At 40.6% G+C, this 14,637-nt stretch overlaps 1 protein-coding gene across 2 annotated transcripts in view; it reads left to right on the forward strand.

Annotated features, from left to right (window-relative positions):
• SMARCA1 (SNF2 related chromatin remodeling ATPase 1) overlaps positions 1–14,637 on the forward strand; it is a 409,892-nt gene that overhangs the window by 20,557 nt on the left and 374,698 nt on the right. For both annotated transcript variants that reach the window (XM_073599403.1, XM_073599404.1), the window contains 4 exons: positions 3,391–3,477; positions 10,083–10,249; positions 12,554–12,654; positions 14,053–14,153. In XM_073599403.1, coding sequence (XP_073455504.1) covers positions 3,391–3,477; positions 10,083–10,249; positions 12,554–12,654; positions 14,053–14,153 — 456 coding nt within the window. The remainder of the gene's footprint in view (positions 1–3,390; positions 3,478–10,082; positions 10,250–12,553; positions 12,655–14,052; positions 14,154–14,637) is intronic.

Raw genomic sequence — 14,637 nt, forward strand, 5'->3', positions numbered from 1 at the left:
CATTTTTAAAATATTAAAACAGATTAAAAAAATGTTTTAACCCTCAAGACCCCCCGCCTCCACACTCATGCACAAAAGCACAAATGTATGCATATGCCGCACAGTGATACATAAACTGTGATTGCGCAATATATATTAGGCATCGCCACCCACAGTAAGAAGAATTTTTTTTTAGGGCTATCATTATCATAACTAAAAGACCCTTGTGCAGCACCATCAATATGTTTTTATGAATATCCCCTCAAATACTCACAAAGGTAGTTGATAAAACAGCAGTTACATTTGTCCCTAACTGCACATAACCACTTGTGCTGTGTGGCTACATGTGTACAGAGGGGGCCACTGTCAGCCTGTCATTAGTTTATATAGGCTGCTGTTTGCATGCACCTGTGATTCCAGCAGCAGGAATCCTCTGGTTCTTTACGCTGCAATCCAGTGTATGCAGTTAAATGCCCATGTGAAGGAGTCCTAGATTGCAGCTTACCAGTCCTTGGATGTAGCCGCTTCATTCAATATTTTTGCCTTCATTTTGAGCAGGTGATCCTGCCAGTAATGCATGTCCTAGAGTGACAATGCTTACTTACTGTACTGTACAGTGGGGAAATTATTATTTGATACCCTGCAGATTTTGTAAGTTTGACCACTTACAAAGAAATGGAGGGTCTATAATTTTTTTATCATAGGCAAATTTTAAATGATACAGACAGAATATCAACCAAAAATCCAGAAAAAACACATGATACAAATGTTATAAACTGAGTTGCAGTTCAGTGAGTTAAATAAGTATTTAATCCCCTACCAACCAACAATAATTCTGGCTCCCACAGACTGGCTTCAGTATGTGCTCATGTGATACACAGATTTTCCTTTTAATTTAAGAAGGTACTCCTAATGACACCTCATTATGTGTATTAAAGACACCTGTCTACAGAATCTTCCATTCAAATCTCACCATCATGGTCCAGACGAAAGAGCTGTCAAAGGACTTCAAAGACAAGATTGTAGACCTGCACAAGGCTGGAATGGGCTACAAGACTATCAGCAAGAAGATTGGTGAGAAGGAGACAACTGTAGGAGTGATTATTCACAAATGGAAGTAACACAAAATAACCAAATCGCCCTCGGCCTGGAGCTCCATGCAAGGTTTCGCCTCATGGGGTAAGGATGATCATGAGAAAAGCCCAGAACTGCACAGGAGGAGCTTGTGAATGATCAAGGCAGTTGGGACCACAGTCACCAAACAAACAATTGGTAACACAATACGCCGCCATGGATTGAAATCCTGCAGCGCCCGGAAAGGTCCCCCTCCTTAAAAAGGCACATCTACAGGCCGGTCTGAAGTTTGCCAATGAACATCTAAATTAGGGGTCAACCGATTATCGGTGTGGCCGATAATAGCTTTTTTTGACGCATCAGTATCGATCACAAACTTACCGATGTCACTTATATTGCTTTAAGGGGTTGTACCGGAATAATGCCTGCAGGCATCAACCCGATACCGTTCTTTAGAACGGGCGGTCAGCTTTCTTGTAATAACAACCGATGCGGCTCAGCAGCCGCTCGGCTGTTATTACAAGCAGCGGGAGGGGACGTCTCCCCACCCCCTCTCCCGCTGCCTTCCGCTGCTCTGCCCGGGCTGTCCTGTCCCACTGGGAGGTCCAAGCGACCAGCCAGTACGTCCCGTGTGGCTGAAGATTCTCGGATCTAGTAACCTGTGTGCTATGTCATGACATCACTTCCAGATTACTGGCATCCTAAAGGCGCCAGTTTTGAAAAATAGAAAGTATTTAAAACACTGATCTTGACGTTTTAAATACTTTGAAGTGCAGAGGAGTACCTGTCACTGCCTATTACTGTTACAAGGGATGTTTACATTCCTTGTGACAGCAATAAAAGTGCTAAATAAATAATAATTTAAAAGGACAGTGTAAACATAAAAACTTCACATGTAAAGCATATTGGCATCTGATACTGGCAATATTGGTAATCGGTATCAGTCTTGAAAAAACGTTATCGGTTGACTCCTAATCTAAATGACTTAGAAAAGGATTGGGAGAAAGTGCTGTGGTCAGATGAGACCAAAATTGAGCTCTTTGGCATTAACTCGACTCGCCGTGTTTACAGGAAGAAAAATGCTGACTATGACCCTAAGAACACCATCCCTACAGTCAAGCACGGAGGTGGAAACATTATGCTTTGGGGTTGTTTCTCTGCTAAAGGTACAGGCCAACTTTACCACATTGAGGTGCCAATGGACAGGGCCATATTGGAAAATCTTGGATGAGAACCTTCTTCCCTCAGCCAGAACATTGAAGATGGGGCTTCCAGCATGACAATGACCCAAAACATACCACCAAGGCAACAAAGGAGTTGGCACATTAACGTTATGGAGTGGCCTAGACAGTCTCCAGACCTTAATCCTATAGAAAATGTATGGAGAGAGCTGAAACTTCAAGTTGCCAAGCAACAGCCAAGTGATTGTGAGGCTTTGTTTTTTATTTTAATAACAAACATGTCATACTTACCTCCACTGTGTTCGTTTTGCACAGAGTGGCCTTGATCCTCGACTTCTGGGGTCCCCCGTCGGCGCTGGTAGCTCCTCCCCGCATCGTATAACCCCCTAGGAGAAGCGCTCTCCCGGGAGGTTACCTTGCGGGCGTGCTTCTGAGTCTAGCATTCAGCGTCCATAGATGCCGAATGTAGGACTCAGCCCCGCCCCCCCGGCGCCCGCATCATTGGATTTGAATGACAGCAGCGGGAGCCAATGGCTGCGCTGCTATCAATCTATCCAATCAAGAGCCGAGAACCCCGGGCATAGAGGAAGAGTGCGTCTCCGGCGGGGGAATACAGGACTAAAAAAACATGAGGGTTTACAACTCCTTTAAGGATTTAGAGAAGATCTATAAAGAAGAGTGGACCAAAATCCCTCCTGAGATGTGTGCAAACCTGGTAACCAACTACAAGAAACATTTTACCTCTGTGCTTGCCAACAAGGGTTTCTCCACCAAGTACTAAGTCATGTTTTGCTTGGGGATAAAATACTTATTTTAGTCACTGAACTGCAACTCAAGTTATAACATTTGTATCGTGTTTTTTTCAGAATTTTTGGTTGATATTCTGTCTCTATAATTTGAAATACACCTATGATAACAATTATAGACCCTTCATCTCTATGTAAGTGGGCAAACGTACAAAAACTGCAGGGGATCAGATAATTACTTTCCCCACTGTATCTATCGAGGAGCTGCATTGCCACCCTAGGACAGGAAGCGTGAAACTGGACAAATGTAACCATGCAAAAAAAAAAAAAACATACCTGGAATTCAGCTTTAATGTGTTGTTGCTTTGTACATTGTAATGTGTAATTCTCTTTAAATGATCTTCTTCTAGAAAAATGATCCCCCCTTTCAGCTGAAACTCCCTCCTAAAGCTCAGCGTCCTGAAAAGGAAGTGGATCCTGAATATGAAGAAAAGATGGTAAGTGTTGTGTGAGTGGGGCAACAGACAGTTAAATATACTAATAAATTAATGGCTTAAAGGAACACAATAGCAGGAAGTACAAATTTTACGGACAGGATGTGACAAGGAAAGTTAGAGAGGGAGCAAGCAAGGAAATTGTCAGTACCCATTCTTTTTTAAAACACCCTTTGTCAGCTTCTATCAGTTTCCTCGAACACTCTGGTTAACTGACTGATAAGGTTTGTTGAAACTAACTGACAAGCTTGAATTTTGTCATGAAACATACACTACAATGTTGGTACATATTGGAGTAATGTTTTTAAATGTTCTAGTGTATTTTGTAGTGAAATCTCCTCTATAAAGATGCACAAGTAAGTTGTTATCTATGTGTACACTGAAGGAAGGGGGTCATGTGAAAACTAAGGAAAGTATGTTGTAGGTACTCAATGCTAATAGTGTGATTTAACGACTTTCCAACCCAGGCCATTTCTGGCACTTCGCTCCTACATGTAAAAATCATCATTTTTTTCCTAGAAAAATACTCAGAACCCACAAACATTATGTATGTTTTTTAGCAGAGACCCTAGGGAGTAAAATGGCGGTCGTTGCAACTTTTTATGTCACACAGTATTTGCGCAGCGATTTTTCAAATGAATAAAAAAACCCAGTAAAGCTAACCCAATTTTTTTGTATAATGTGAAAGATGATGTTATGTTGAGTAAATGGATACCTAACATGTCACGTTTTAAAATTGCGCACAGTCGTAGAATGGCACCAAACTTCGGTACTTAAAAATCTCCATAGGTGACCCTTTAAAATTTTTTACAGGTTACATGTTTAAAGTTACAGAGGAGGTCTTGGGCTTTGAATAATAGTTGCTCTCGCTCTAACGCACGTGGCGATACCTCACGTGTGATTTGGATGCCGTTTACATATGTGGGCGCGACTTACGTATGCGTTCACTTCTGTACGCGGGGTCGGGGGCACTTTAAAATTATCCATTTTTTAAATTCTTTATTTGACATTTATTTTCTTTTTCTGCTTTCTCTTAAAAAAAAAAGGAATGTAAACATAATAGGAATAGTGCGTGACAGGTCCTCTTATTGGAGAGATGTCGGGTCAATAAGACCCCACATCTGTAGAAAAAGAAACAATCCAGATGGCCGCACTCCAACGAAAATCCTTTATTGAAGACAGTCCATACAAAATATGTCACGCCTGGGCCTCCGATTGTCATAGAGATGACTGGGGACCATCTGGTCACCGGAAATCTATATGTGCAACTTCCAGAGGTGACCAATTCATTCTCCGGATTGCCATTAGCATGGGTAAGACCGAAGAAGCACCCAAGGGGGGGCAGGGGGGGGGGGGATAACCCCTCCCGCCGCCTGTAAGAAGGATCAAGCGGCTGAACTGCCGATATGATTGTTCTTACGGTGTACAGAGTCGCCGGCTGAAAAAAATGATATCTTAATGATGCTTGTAGCTGCAGGCATCATTCAGATATCACCACTCAAGGTCCATGACATCATATGATGTACCTTGGGCGGGAAGTGGTTAAGCTTTACATTTTATTAGTTGTTGCTAGAAAATGACAGAACCATGGAGTTACTAAAATTTGGAGATACTGAAATCATCAAATGAAGGCAATGAACACTTTACCTACCTACTTTCATACAGTGGGAGGAAGGCCAGTGTTCAGTGCTTTAACTAATGTGTTGATCATGGTTATTGCCTCCACTACATCATGCAATGTAACATCACATTTTGCACAGGGTACAACACATTTTTTTCTGTGTAAAGACCTTCATTAATTGTTTTTCACTGACATATCACTAGACCAGCAGTTTCTGTTATTTCCAGCATGGAGTCAGAGTTATGCCCCGTACACACGTCGGATTTTCCGATGGAAAATGTCCGATCGGAGCGTGTTGTCGGAAATTCCGACCGTGTGTGGGCTCCATCGGACATTTTCCATCGGATTTTCCGACACACAAAGTTGGAGAGCAGGAGATAAAATTTTCCGACAACAAAATCCGTTGTCGGAAATTCCTATCGTGTGTACACAAATCCGACGGACAAAGTGCCACGCATGCTCAGAATAAATAAAGAGATGAAAGCTATTGGCCACTGCCCCGTTTATAGTCCCGACGTACGTGTTTTACGTCACCGCGTATAGAACGATCGGATTTTCCGACAACTTTGTGTGACCGTGTGTATGCAAGACAAGTTTGAGCCAACATCCGTCGGAAAAAATCCTAGGATTTTGTTGTCGGAATGTCCGAACAAAGTCCGACCGTGTGTACGGGGCATAAGATTTTGTGCCCCACACTTATGCTGAACCCATGGCTTCAGAATATTTTGAGTCATAGTCAGAGAAAGTCAGAGAAAAGTAGAAGCCCTTTTTTCTGCACATTTCTTCCAGGTCAGTGTTTTGGAGTATTGAAGCCAGAGGGTCAGCATAACAACCAGACAGCTAGCATTTTCAGATGGAAAAGTCAGCAATGGCTTCCTCCATCATTTTTTTCATGTCAGGCTTGCTTTGTGTTTTGGTGATTAAGGTGATATTCTTGGTAAAACATATCCTTAGGCGATATGATCAGCAGTTTGGCCCTTTGTCATCCACTACGTTACCTTTTTCTCTTTACCCAGCACCATTTTTTAATGGTTTGCATGTTTTTTTAAATAACCACTGTACAACCCTAATGTCAGAAAATTGGGCATGGGCCATCTACAACATTGTAACATGGGCCCCAAAGTAGTGATTTACTGACTTTAAGTTACAAAACTTTGTTTCCTTTAAAACATTTAAAAATCGCCAGTCAAAACTCTCAGGACAGGAAGTGATGGGAAATCTCATCAACTGGGACACAGACAAAAACTAAAAAGAGTCGGGAAGGGTTAGAATTTCTGACATTGTTTTAATGCTGTATGTGCCTTTCTGTCCCAAAGATGGCTATACCCCCAATTTGTTGTATTGGGGGAACAGGTAGTGAAATAACATTTTCTCAATGAGAACATAGACAGCAATAAAAAATTGACATAAGTTCTGACTCTTACACATTCTATTGAAATCTTTAAAAGAAAACAAATGTTTTTGTTGGAGTTGGGCTGTAATTACTAAGGCAATCACTTGAAAAACATTCAAATAAAATTATATTTTTATTTTTTTTGTGCATCAAAATGTTTAAAACCTTTAACACATGAACCCTAGAAACATGAATATTGCTTTGGATATGACATTTTAATACACCTCCTTGTCCTTAGTAATTTTACTCAACTACATTGCTAAATGCCCATGCTATTTTTTTACATTATTTGAAAGGCATATAACATGATTGATGTTGCTGATACATATTTGACTTTAGTTATGACTGTTTTTGAAGAACAGAGTAAAAACGTTAGCTATATTGAACAAGTATTTGCAGTGTGCAGTTGACGGGAAAGAAATCTAGTGGCGGGAACACTGGGATAACAATGCAGAAGTAATTGACTAATGTTGTAACCTTAACATAACCTTCTTGTTTCTTTGTCTCTCCAAAAGTACACAATTACAGTAGACAGGAAGCAACCTTGTAGTTAAATTCAGACTGTCTTTGGTTTTCATTTTCATGGTTTGTTTCCTGCATTTCCAGAGGCTGGATGGAATGTAGATTGTACTATTAATATCCCACATTTTGGCAAAAAAATATATTTATAATAAGTATAGTTACAAATACCCTTGTGTGATCATCTTTGCTTTTGAAAACAGCTGATTTATAAAACTGTGCTTATAAACAGCAGTTCTAAGTATGTTGTCTTAATGAGAACAGTCAGGAATCCATTGCCAACAGTAATTTATCATGCCAAGAAAGGACAGCATATCCTTTTGGTAATTGGGAGGGGCAGACCCAGAATGGCCTGGATCCTGGACTGACTCCCCTTGGATTTCAAGGTTTGGTATGTTTCTGTCAGTTCCTGGGTCCACTGTATTTGGTTGGCAGCCTCAGCCTTAGAAACATACTTCTGTGGTGGACATCACTGCATTGGCTCAGGAATACTTCCAAAAATCACTGTCTGTGAACACAGCTCACTGTGTCATCCAAATATGCAAGTTAAAGCTTTATCATGCAAAGAAGCCCTATCTTCTTTGGACTAAAGCACATTTAAAATGGTGCATTGGTGCATATGGAACGGGCAGCTTGCACATCTGGATAGGCACCATGACTATTGAAAGATATTGGAAGATATAGCCAGGATTTGGAGCACCATATTTTTTGGGAAGGTCTTGTATATTTCAGCAGGTCAATGTTAAACAGCATACTGCATTTACTGTATAACAAAAGCATGGCTTCGTAGTAGTAGAGTCCCGGTGCTTAACTGGCCTGCCTGTAGTCCAGACCTTTCATCAATTGAAAATATTTGGCGTCAGACAAAGAAAACCCAGGACTGTTGAGCAGTTATAATCCTATATCAGGCAAGAATGGGACAACATTCCCCTCCCAAAACTCCAGCAACTGGTCTCAGTTCCCAGACGTTTACAGAGTGTTGTTAAAAGAAGAGGAAATGCTACACCGTGATCAACATAGCCCTGTCCCACATTTTTGAGACGTGTTTCTGCCATCAATTTCAAAATTACCTTATTTATTTCTTAAAATTATACATTTTCTCAGTTTAAATTTTTGTTATGTTTTCTTGTTTTCTATTGTGAATAAAATATGGGTTTATGAGATTTGCAAATCATTGCATTCTGTTTTTTATGCAGATTTTTCACAGCGCCCAACTTTTTTGGAATTGGGTTTGTAAATACCTGCCTAGCACTAACTAAACATTGTACTTTGCATATATTGCTGTTTTGGGGATGTGAAGTGGGGCAAACCACTCTTGCTTTTTGCTTGATTGTGCAACAGTAGTGCAATGAAACATGGCGGTTTTACTGTTACTGCAGCTAAAAGCACTACCACTCAAGGCAGTGGCGGCTAGTGAAGTTTTAGGCTGTGGGGGCTCCAGACCCCGCCCTTCTTTTTTGACCTTTCCCACTTCTCATAAGCCCCATGCCTTATGGAATCCACCCACTCCATCCCCTGTATTCCATTTGCTTCCACCCATAGTGTCTCGAGTATACAGCTCAGCATCACAGGGCCCAGTATACAGCCCCAGCATCACAGGGCCGAGTATACAGCCCCAGCATCACAGGGCAGAGCATACAGCCCCAGCATCACAGGACAGAGTATACAGCCCCAGCATCACAGGACAGAGTATACAGCCCCAGCATCACAGGACAGGGTATACAGCCCCAGCATCACAGGACAGGGAATACAGCTCAGCATTACAGATCAGGGTATATAGGTCAGCATTACAGATAGGATATATAGATCAGCATTACAGATAGGGTATATAGATCAGCATCACAGATAGGGTATATAGTTCAGTATCTCAGCATCACAGATATGGTATATAGGACTGACAGCACCCATTTACCTCGCGGCACACTGACAGACAGAACCCCCCCCCCCGGTGGGAGGTCTGGCACTTACCAGGCTGTGGTGTCCTCTCCTCCAGTGGGCAGCAGGGAGCGGCGGAGGAGTCCGCTCCTCATGCTTCCTCCGCTCTGTGTCTCCTCTCCCCCCCCCCCAAAGCGTTGGTTGGGCATCCAATAGGATCGCCTGGCGCTTTGGCCACTGACCTGCCTCCTAATTAGCGGGGAGGCACTGGTGTGAAAATAGCGAAAAATTCTTTGCTATGGTCACACAATTGGGTGGGATCAGGGCGCACTCTCTGCCTCTGGCTCTAATCAGGTGCTTCAAAAAAAAAAAAAACCCTCTCACCCCCGCCATAGGAGTCCATGCGTCTGGCGTCCTGAAAGGGGCCGGCCGCATGGATGGGGAGGCGGCGGCAGGGATGAGAGGGTGTCGCCCGTGCACCCACAATGCACGGGCCGCCACTGACTCAAGAATTTCTAGGAATCATTGAGCGCCTTGCAGATGCAAAAGAAAGACAAGTTGTCAAAACAATAGTATGCAGAGATTTTCATAGTTTGGCTGCCCAAAAAGTATTTGAATACAAAAAAAAAAAAAAACACCATAAGATATTGCAACCTCCTAAAAAAAAAAAAAAAAAAAAAGAAACAGCAAAATTCTGGCACACTGTGTAGAGTGTTTCCAGTGATGCTTTGCAGGTTTAAGAGAGGAGAGAGCAGCATTATTTATAAAGAGGCCCAATAGTATTCATAAAAAAAAATTCATATTTACTTTTTTTTGTCCCTGTCATCATAAACTAAGAATCACAAAATCCTCTAAATGTAGGAAAACAGTAATTATACACAGCAGTCTAAGTATTTTACACTGTAACTATAATATTCACATCTTCAATGCTTTGTGCAATGTTCTGAATAATTTCTAATAATTAGTAATAGTTCAGAAAAGAAATAGGTTTCTTGCCATGCCATATAGTTATCCTACTTGAACTTTGCTGCCCTCTATTGGCGTATTGAAAATGCTGTAAATTTGAAATAAATAGCAACACTATAACCCAAATGTATTGGAATGTTTACATAATTACAATGTTTATTAGCTGCTAGATGTGAAAAATGTGATAATTTGATGATGGATTTTTAAAATATACCAATTTATATTGTATTCTAGAAAACAGATTGTTCAAAGAGATTTGAATTCCTTCTCAAGCAGACAGAGCTGTTTGCACATTTCATTCAGCCAGCTTCGCAGAAGTCACCAACTTCTCCCCTCAAAGTGAAATTAGGACGCCCCAGGATAAAGAAGGATGAAAAACAAACCTTACTGTCTGTTGCAGAGTATGTCAATTAAAATAAAACATTTATAATATGTAAAAAAGTACTATCTATCTATCTATCTATCTATCTATCTATCTATCTATCAAGCTAAGTGGCATTGCTAGAAGTTGATTCCGAAATTTTAGGAGCCATCCCTATACATATAAAGTTGCTAAGTGCAAGTGATTTTAACCACTTTAGTCCTGGAAGGATTTACCTCCTTAATGACCAGGCCATTTGCGATGCGGGATGCGACGCTGTACCCAAATAAAATTGATGTCCTTTTTTCCCCACAAATAGAGCTATGTTTTGGTGCTATTTGATCACCTCTGTGGTTTTTATTTTTTGCGCTATATCATAACACATATCCAAAATAAAAATAAATATATTCATCAATTTAGGCCAATATGTATTCTTCTACATATTTTTGATAAAAAATCCCAATAAGTGTATATTGATTGGTTTGCGCAAAAGTTATAGCGTCTACAAAATAGGGGATAGATTTATGGCATTTTTTTTACTAGTAATGACAGTGATTAGCGATTTTTAGCGGGACTGCGGACAGATCGATCGGACACTCTTGACACTTTTTTGGGACCAGTGACATTATTACAGTGATCAGAGCTAAAAATATTCACTGATCACTGTATAAATGGCACTAGCAGGGAAGGGGTTAACACTAGTTGGCGATCAATCAAGGGGTAAGTGTTTACTAGGCAGGTGTTTCTAACTGTGGGGGGAGTGGACTCACAGGGCTCTCTGTGGAACGATCGTGGGTAGCCTGCTAAAGCTATTACACGAAGCACCATACTGGCATGACGATTCGCCCAATAGAGCCGCCCTGCCGCAGTATATACTGCGGTGGCTGGTCGGCAAGTGGTTAATTGATTCTGATAATTTACATTAGTAAATGTGTTTAAAATACAATAGGGGTTGATTTACCAAAACGGGAGAGTGCAAAATCTGGTACAGCTATGCATGGTAGCCAATCAGCTTCTAAGTTCAGCTTGCTCAATTACACTTTGACAAAAAGACTGGAAGCTGATTGGTTTCTATGCAGATCTGCACCAGACTTTGCACTCTCCAGTGTTAAAAAGGCAAATTTACTTTAAATTGGAGATGCACCGAAATTTTAGCGGCTGAAACATATCATCTGAAAATGGTGTTTTCTGCATTTTGCCGATAGAGAAAAAGGTGCCGATTAATGTCGCTGAAAACGCATGTGATTTTGCTGCGATTTTACCACAATTTTACTGTGTTTATGGTGTATTTTTCATAGGTCATGTGACTGAAAAATCGCATAAAAAATGTAACACAGGTGCGTTATTGATGCATTCTTTCTGCGTTTTCAATGTATTTCAATGGGGAGGTGTGTTTTTGGTGCAATTTATTTTTTTTTTTTTACCGGCCAAAGATGCAGCAAGCAAGATTTTTAACACAACAATGGAAGCGCAATGGACCAGTGTGAAGACATACATAGAATTTAAAGGGATGCACTCTTTTTGCTCTAACAATAAATTCTTGATCATTTCAATTCACGATATTAATTTAAAAGTCGAATATAATACAATTTTATATATAAAAAATATATATATTTTTAAAAAACTGTCATTTTCGGTTTCGGCCAAGTGCATCCTGAATTTTTGGCTTCAGCACCAAAATTTCCATACGGTGCACCTCTACTTGTAATACCGGACTCAGTCTGTATTCACAGATTAAAGCTGATGTCCAAGTTTACTTTCACTTTAAATAGTTTCTTTGGGCCAAGCTGGCCCAAATTAGTTAATTGCTTCACTGCTGGGCATGCTGTATAAACTGTATGTAACCTCAGCTACATACAGTATACAGCACTCTGGGTTTGAGACGGGACCTTCCTGTCTCACACCGGGACAAAGTAGCGTCGGGCTTGGGCACTCAGCCATTCATATGCAGTTTTGTATTCTATCGGTGATCGTGGTGTCATCAGCCTGCCTTTCTGACTTGGCCAATTAGAGAAAGCTTTTTATACATTGATAGAATACAAAGCTGCCTATGAATGGCTGAGCTACGCTCTGCTGATGCTTTTTAGTTTCGGATGCGAGACAGGAAGGTCTTGTCTCAAACCTGGAACACAATGCTGTATACTGTATGTAGCTGAGGCTACATACAGTTTATGCAGTGCGCCCAGTGGGCGCTCATGTTAGTGAATGAAATAGTTCAATTGGGCCAGCTTGTCCCAAATAAACTATTTAAAATGAAAGTAAAACTGAACATCAGCTTTAATTTATGTGTGATAAATTTGTATAGTTATGACAATGTTACCAGTTTGTAATTTTTCCTTTGTAGCAATCGACACCGGCGGACAGAACAAGAAGAAGATGAAGAAATGTTATCAGAAAGTCGAAAAACATCAAATGTGTGTGTGCGGTTTGAAGAATCACCTTCATGTATGTTGAGTCTGATTGCTTTAAACGCACTTCTGAGATTGCAGTTGCATCATATAAAAAAAGGGAGAGCATTTCTGAGCTGTCTCGCAAGCATGAGACGGCATTTTACAAAGGTGGAACAGCTCATTATCGTGTATTTATATATCAGCATGAATCGAAGAGTTTCTCATTTTCTTGATGAACATGGGAAATGCCTTTAGACACACACACACCAGTAATCTTTATGGGCATATTGAGTAATACTTGCTAAGTAGCTAATTTTGTGGTGAAACCTTTTGATTTTTATGACTGTACTTGTTTGAGAATGGTTGCTTACCTGGAATTTGGGTTAGTTTACCTAGAAGGTAAGTAAAAAAGGGCTCATTCACACCAGATGTGGTATTAATGCATTGTGCAGCTATTCCAGAGCAGCCTCTCCAAAGACAAGTCAAAATGCCTTGTTTCCTACCTGGTCAGTTCACGCCGCCATGCTGCAGTGGTGTGTGCTGAAACAAAGTACTGCATGCACTACTTTTTTTCAGTGCAGTGCAGTGTGACACAGTCCACCACCTCACACTGCAGTACAGCCTCTAGAACAGTGATGGCGAACCTTGGCACCCCAGATGTTTTGGAACTACATTTCCCATAATGCTCATGCACTCTGCAGTGTAGTTGAGCATCATGGAAAATGTAGTTCCAAAACATCTGGGGTGCCAAGGTTCGCCATCACTGCTCTAGAACTTAATGAAATGTCACTCTGTGACATTTTAATAAAATAAAATTAAATCAATAAAATTAAATTGACCCTGTCTAACAATTCATGTTAAAAACAGAGGGCTTTGTTGCACACATTTGCAAATATATGTGGAAGCTGCAGTGCCGATGCCAAGGCTCCTCTGTGTACTGCGGTCCTAACTCTGTAATTTTGAAACCCTCTGTTTTTAGCGTGAATTGGTAGACAGGGTCAATTTGGTTTGTTTGCAGGCTAGCTGGTAAGTGTGCTGGGAAATGTATGCTTGTTTGTGATGTGCACTGCCCTTCAAGGTGCACCTTACTGCAAAGGCTAATTATAATTTGGGGTGGTTGCCATCTTTTTGTATAGCTTACTTCAATAAAATAGTTTTTTTTACTTAATGAGATCCGTTTATTGACTTTTCTGTCATCCTAGTGCACACCAGCGGCTGCATTCGAATGCAGCCGCTGGTGTGAACTAGCCTTTACTGTTGGAGACAGGTGAAGAGGTAGCCAAAAGCAGTGCATTTCTCATTGTACTGTTGAGTTGAGGTATGGTGTAGTTACAGCTGCTCTCGATATGGTTACTTGAGACAGTTATTAATCAGCAGGCTAATTTTTTTAAATCGTTGTATGACTCTTTTGTTAGCTTATTTTTAATATATTATGTATTTATTTGTGCTGTAGATGTTAAAAGAGGGACACTGCGAGATTACCAAATCAGAGGCCTTAACTGGATGATTTCTTTATATGAAAATGGCATTAATGGAATATTAGCTGATGAAATGGTAAATCATATATATTGTTTCTGAAACATGTGAAAAAGCAAATATCAAAGTATAATAAATTATCAGGAAATACATTTATAGTAGAGATTAACAAACAGTCTTATTAATCAGATGGGTTCTATGTATTATGTGGCAAACCGGTCTAATAGCTTATGTTACGTATACAGTATTGGAGGAAAAATATGGGTGAATGCTTGCAGTCTCACAGTCTTGCAATATAAAAGTTAACTGAATTAATAACTTTGCAATACAGTCATTGTACTGTTAAAAGGTACTAATTAATGCTGAAGTAAATATTTCTGGCCAGTTTCACACTGTTTTCTAGTGTTAAAGCGGAGTTCCACCCAGAAGTGGAACTTCCGCTTATCTGATTCCCCCCCCCCCCCTCCAGTGCCACATTTGGCACCTTTGGGGGGGGAGGGGGAGCGGGTACCTGGTTTTGACAGGTACCTGTCCCAACTTCTGTCAGACATCGCAACAGCAA

Source organism: Aquarana catesbeiana, linkage group LG09 (genome assembly GCF_042186555.1).
Source record: "Aquarana catesbeiana isolate 2022-GZ linkage group LG09, ASM4218655v1, whole genome shotgun sequence".
In the NCBI taxonomy this organism is placed as follows: Eukaryota; Metazoa; Chordata; class Amphibia; order Anura; family Ranidae; genus Aquarana; species Aquarana catesbeiana.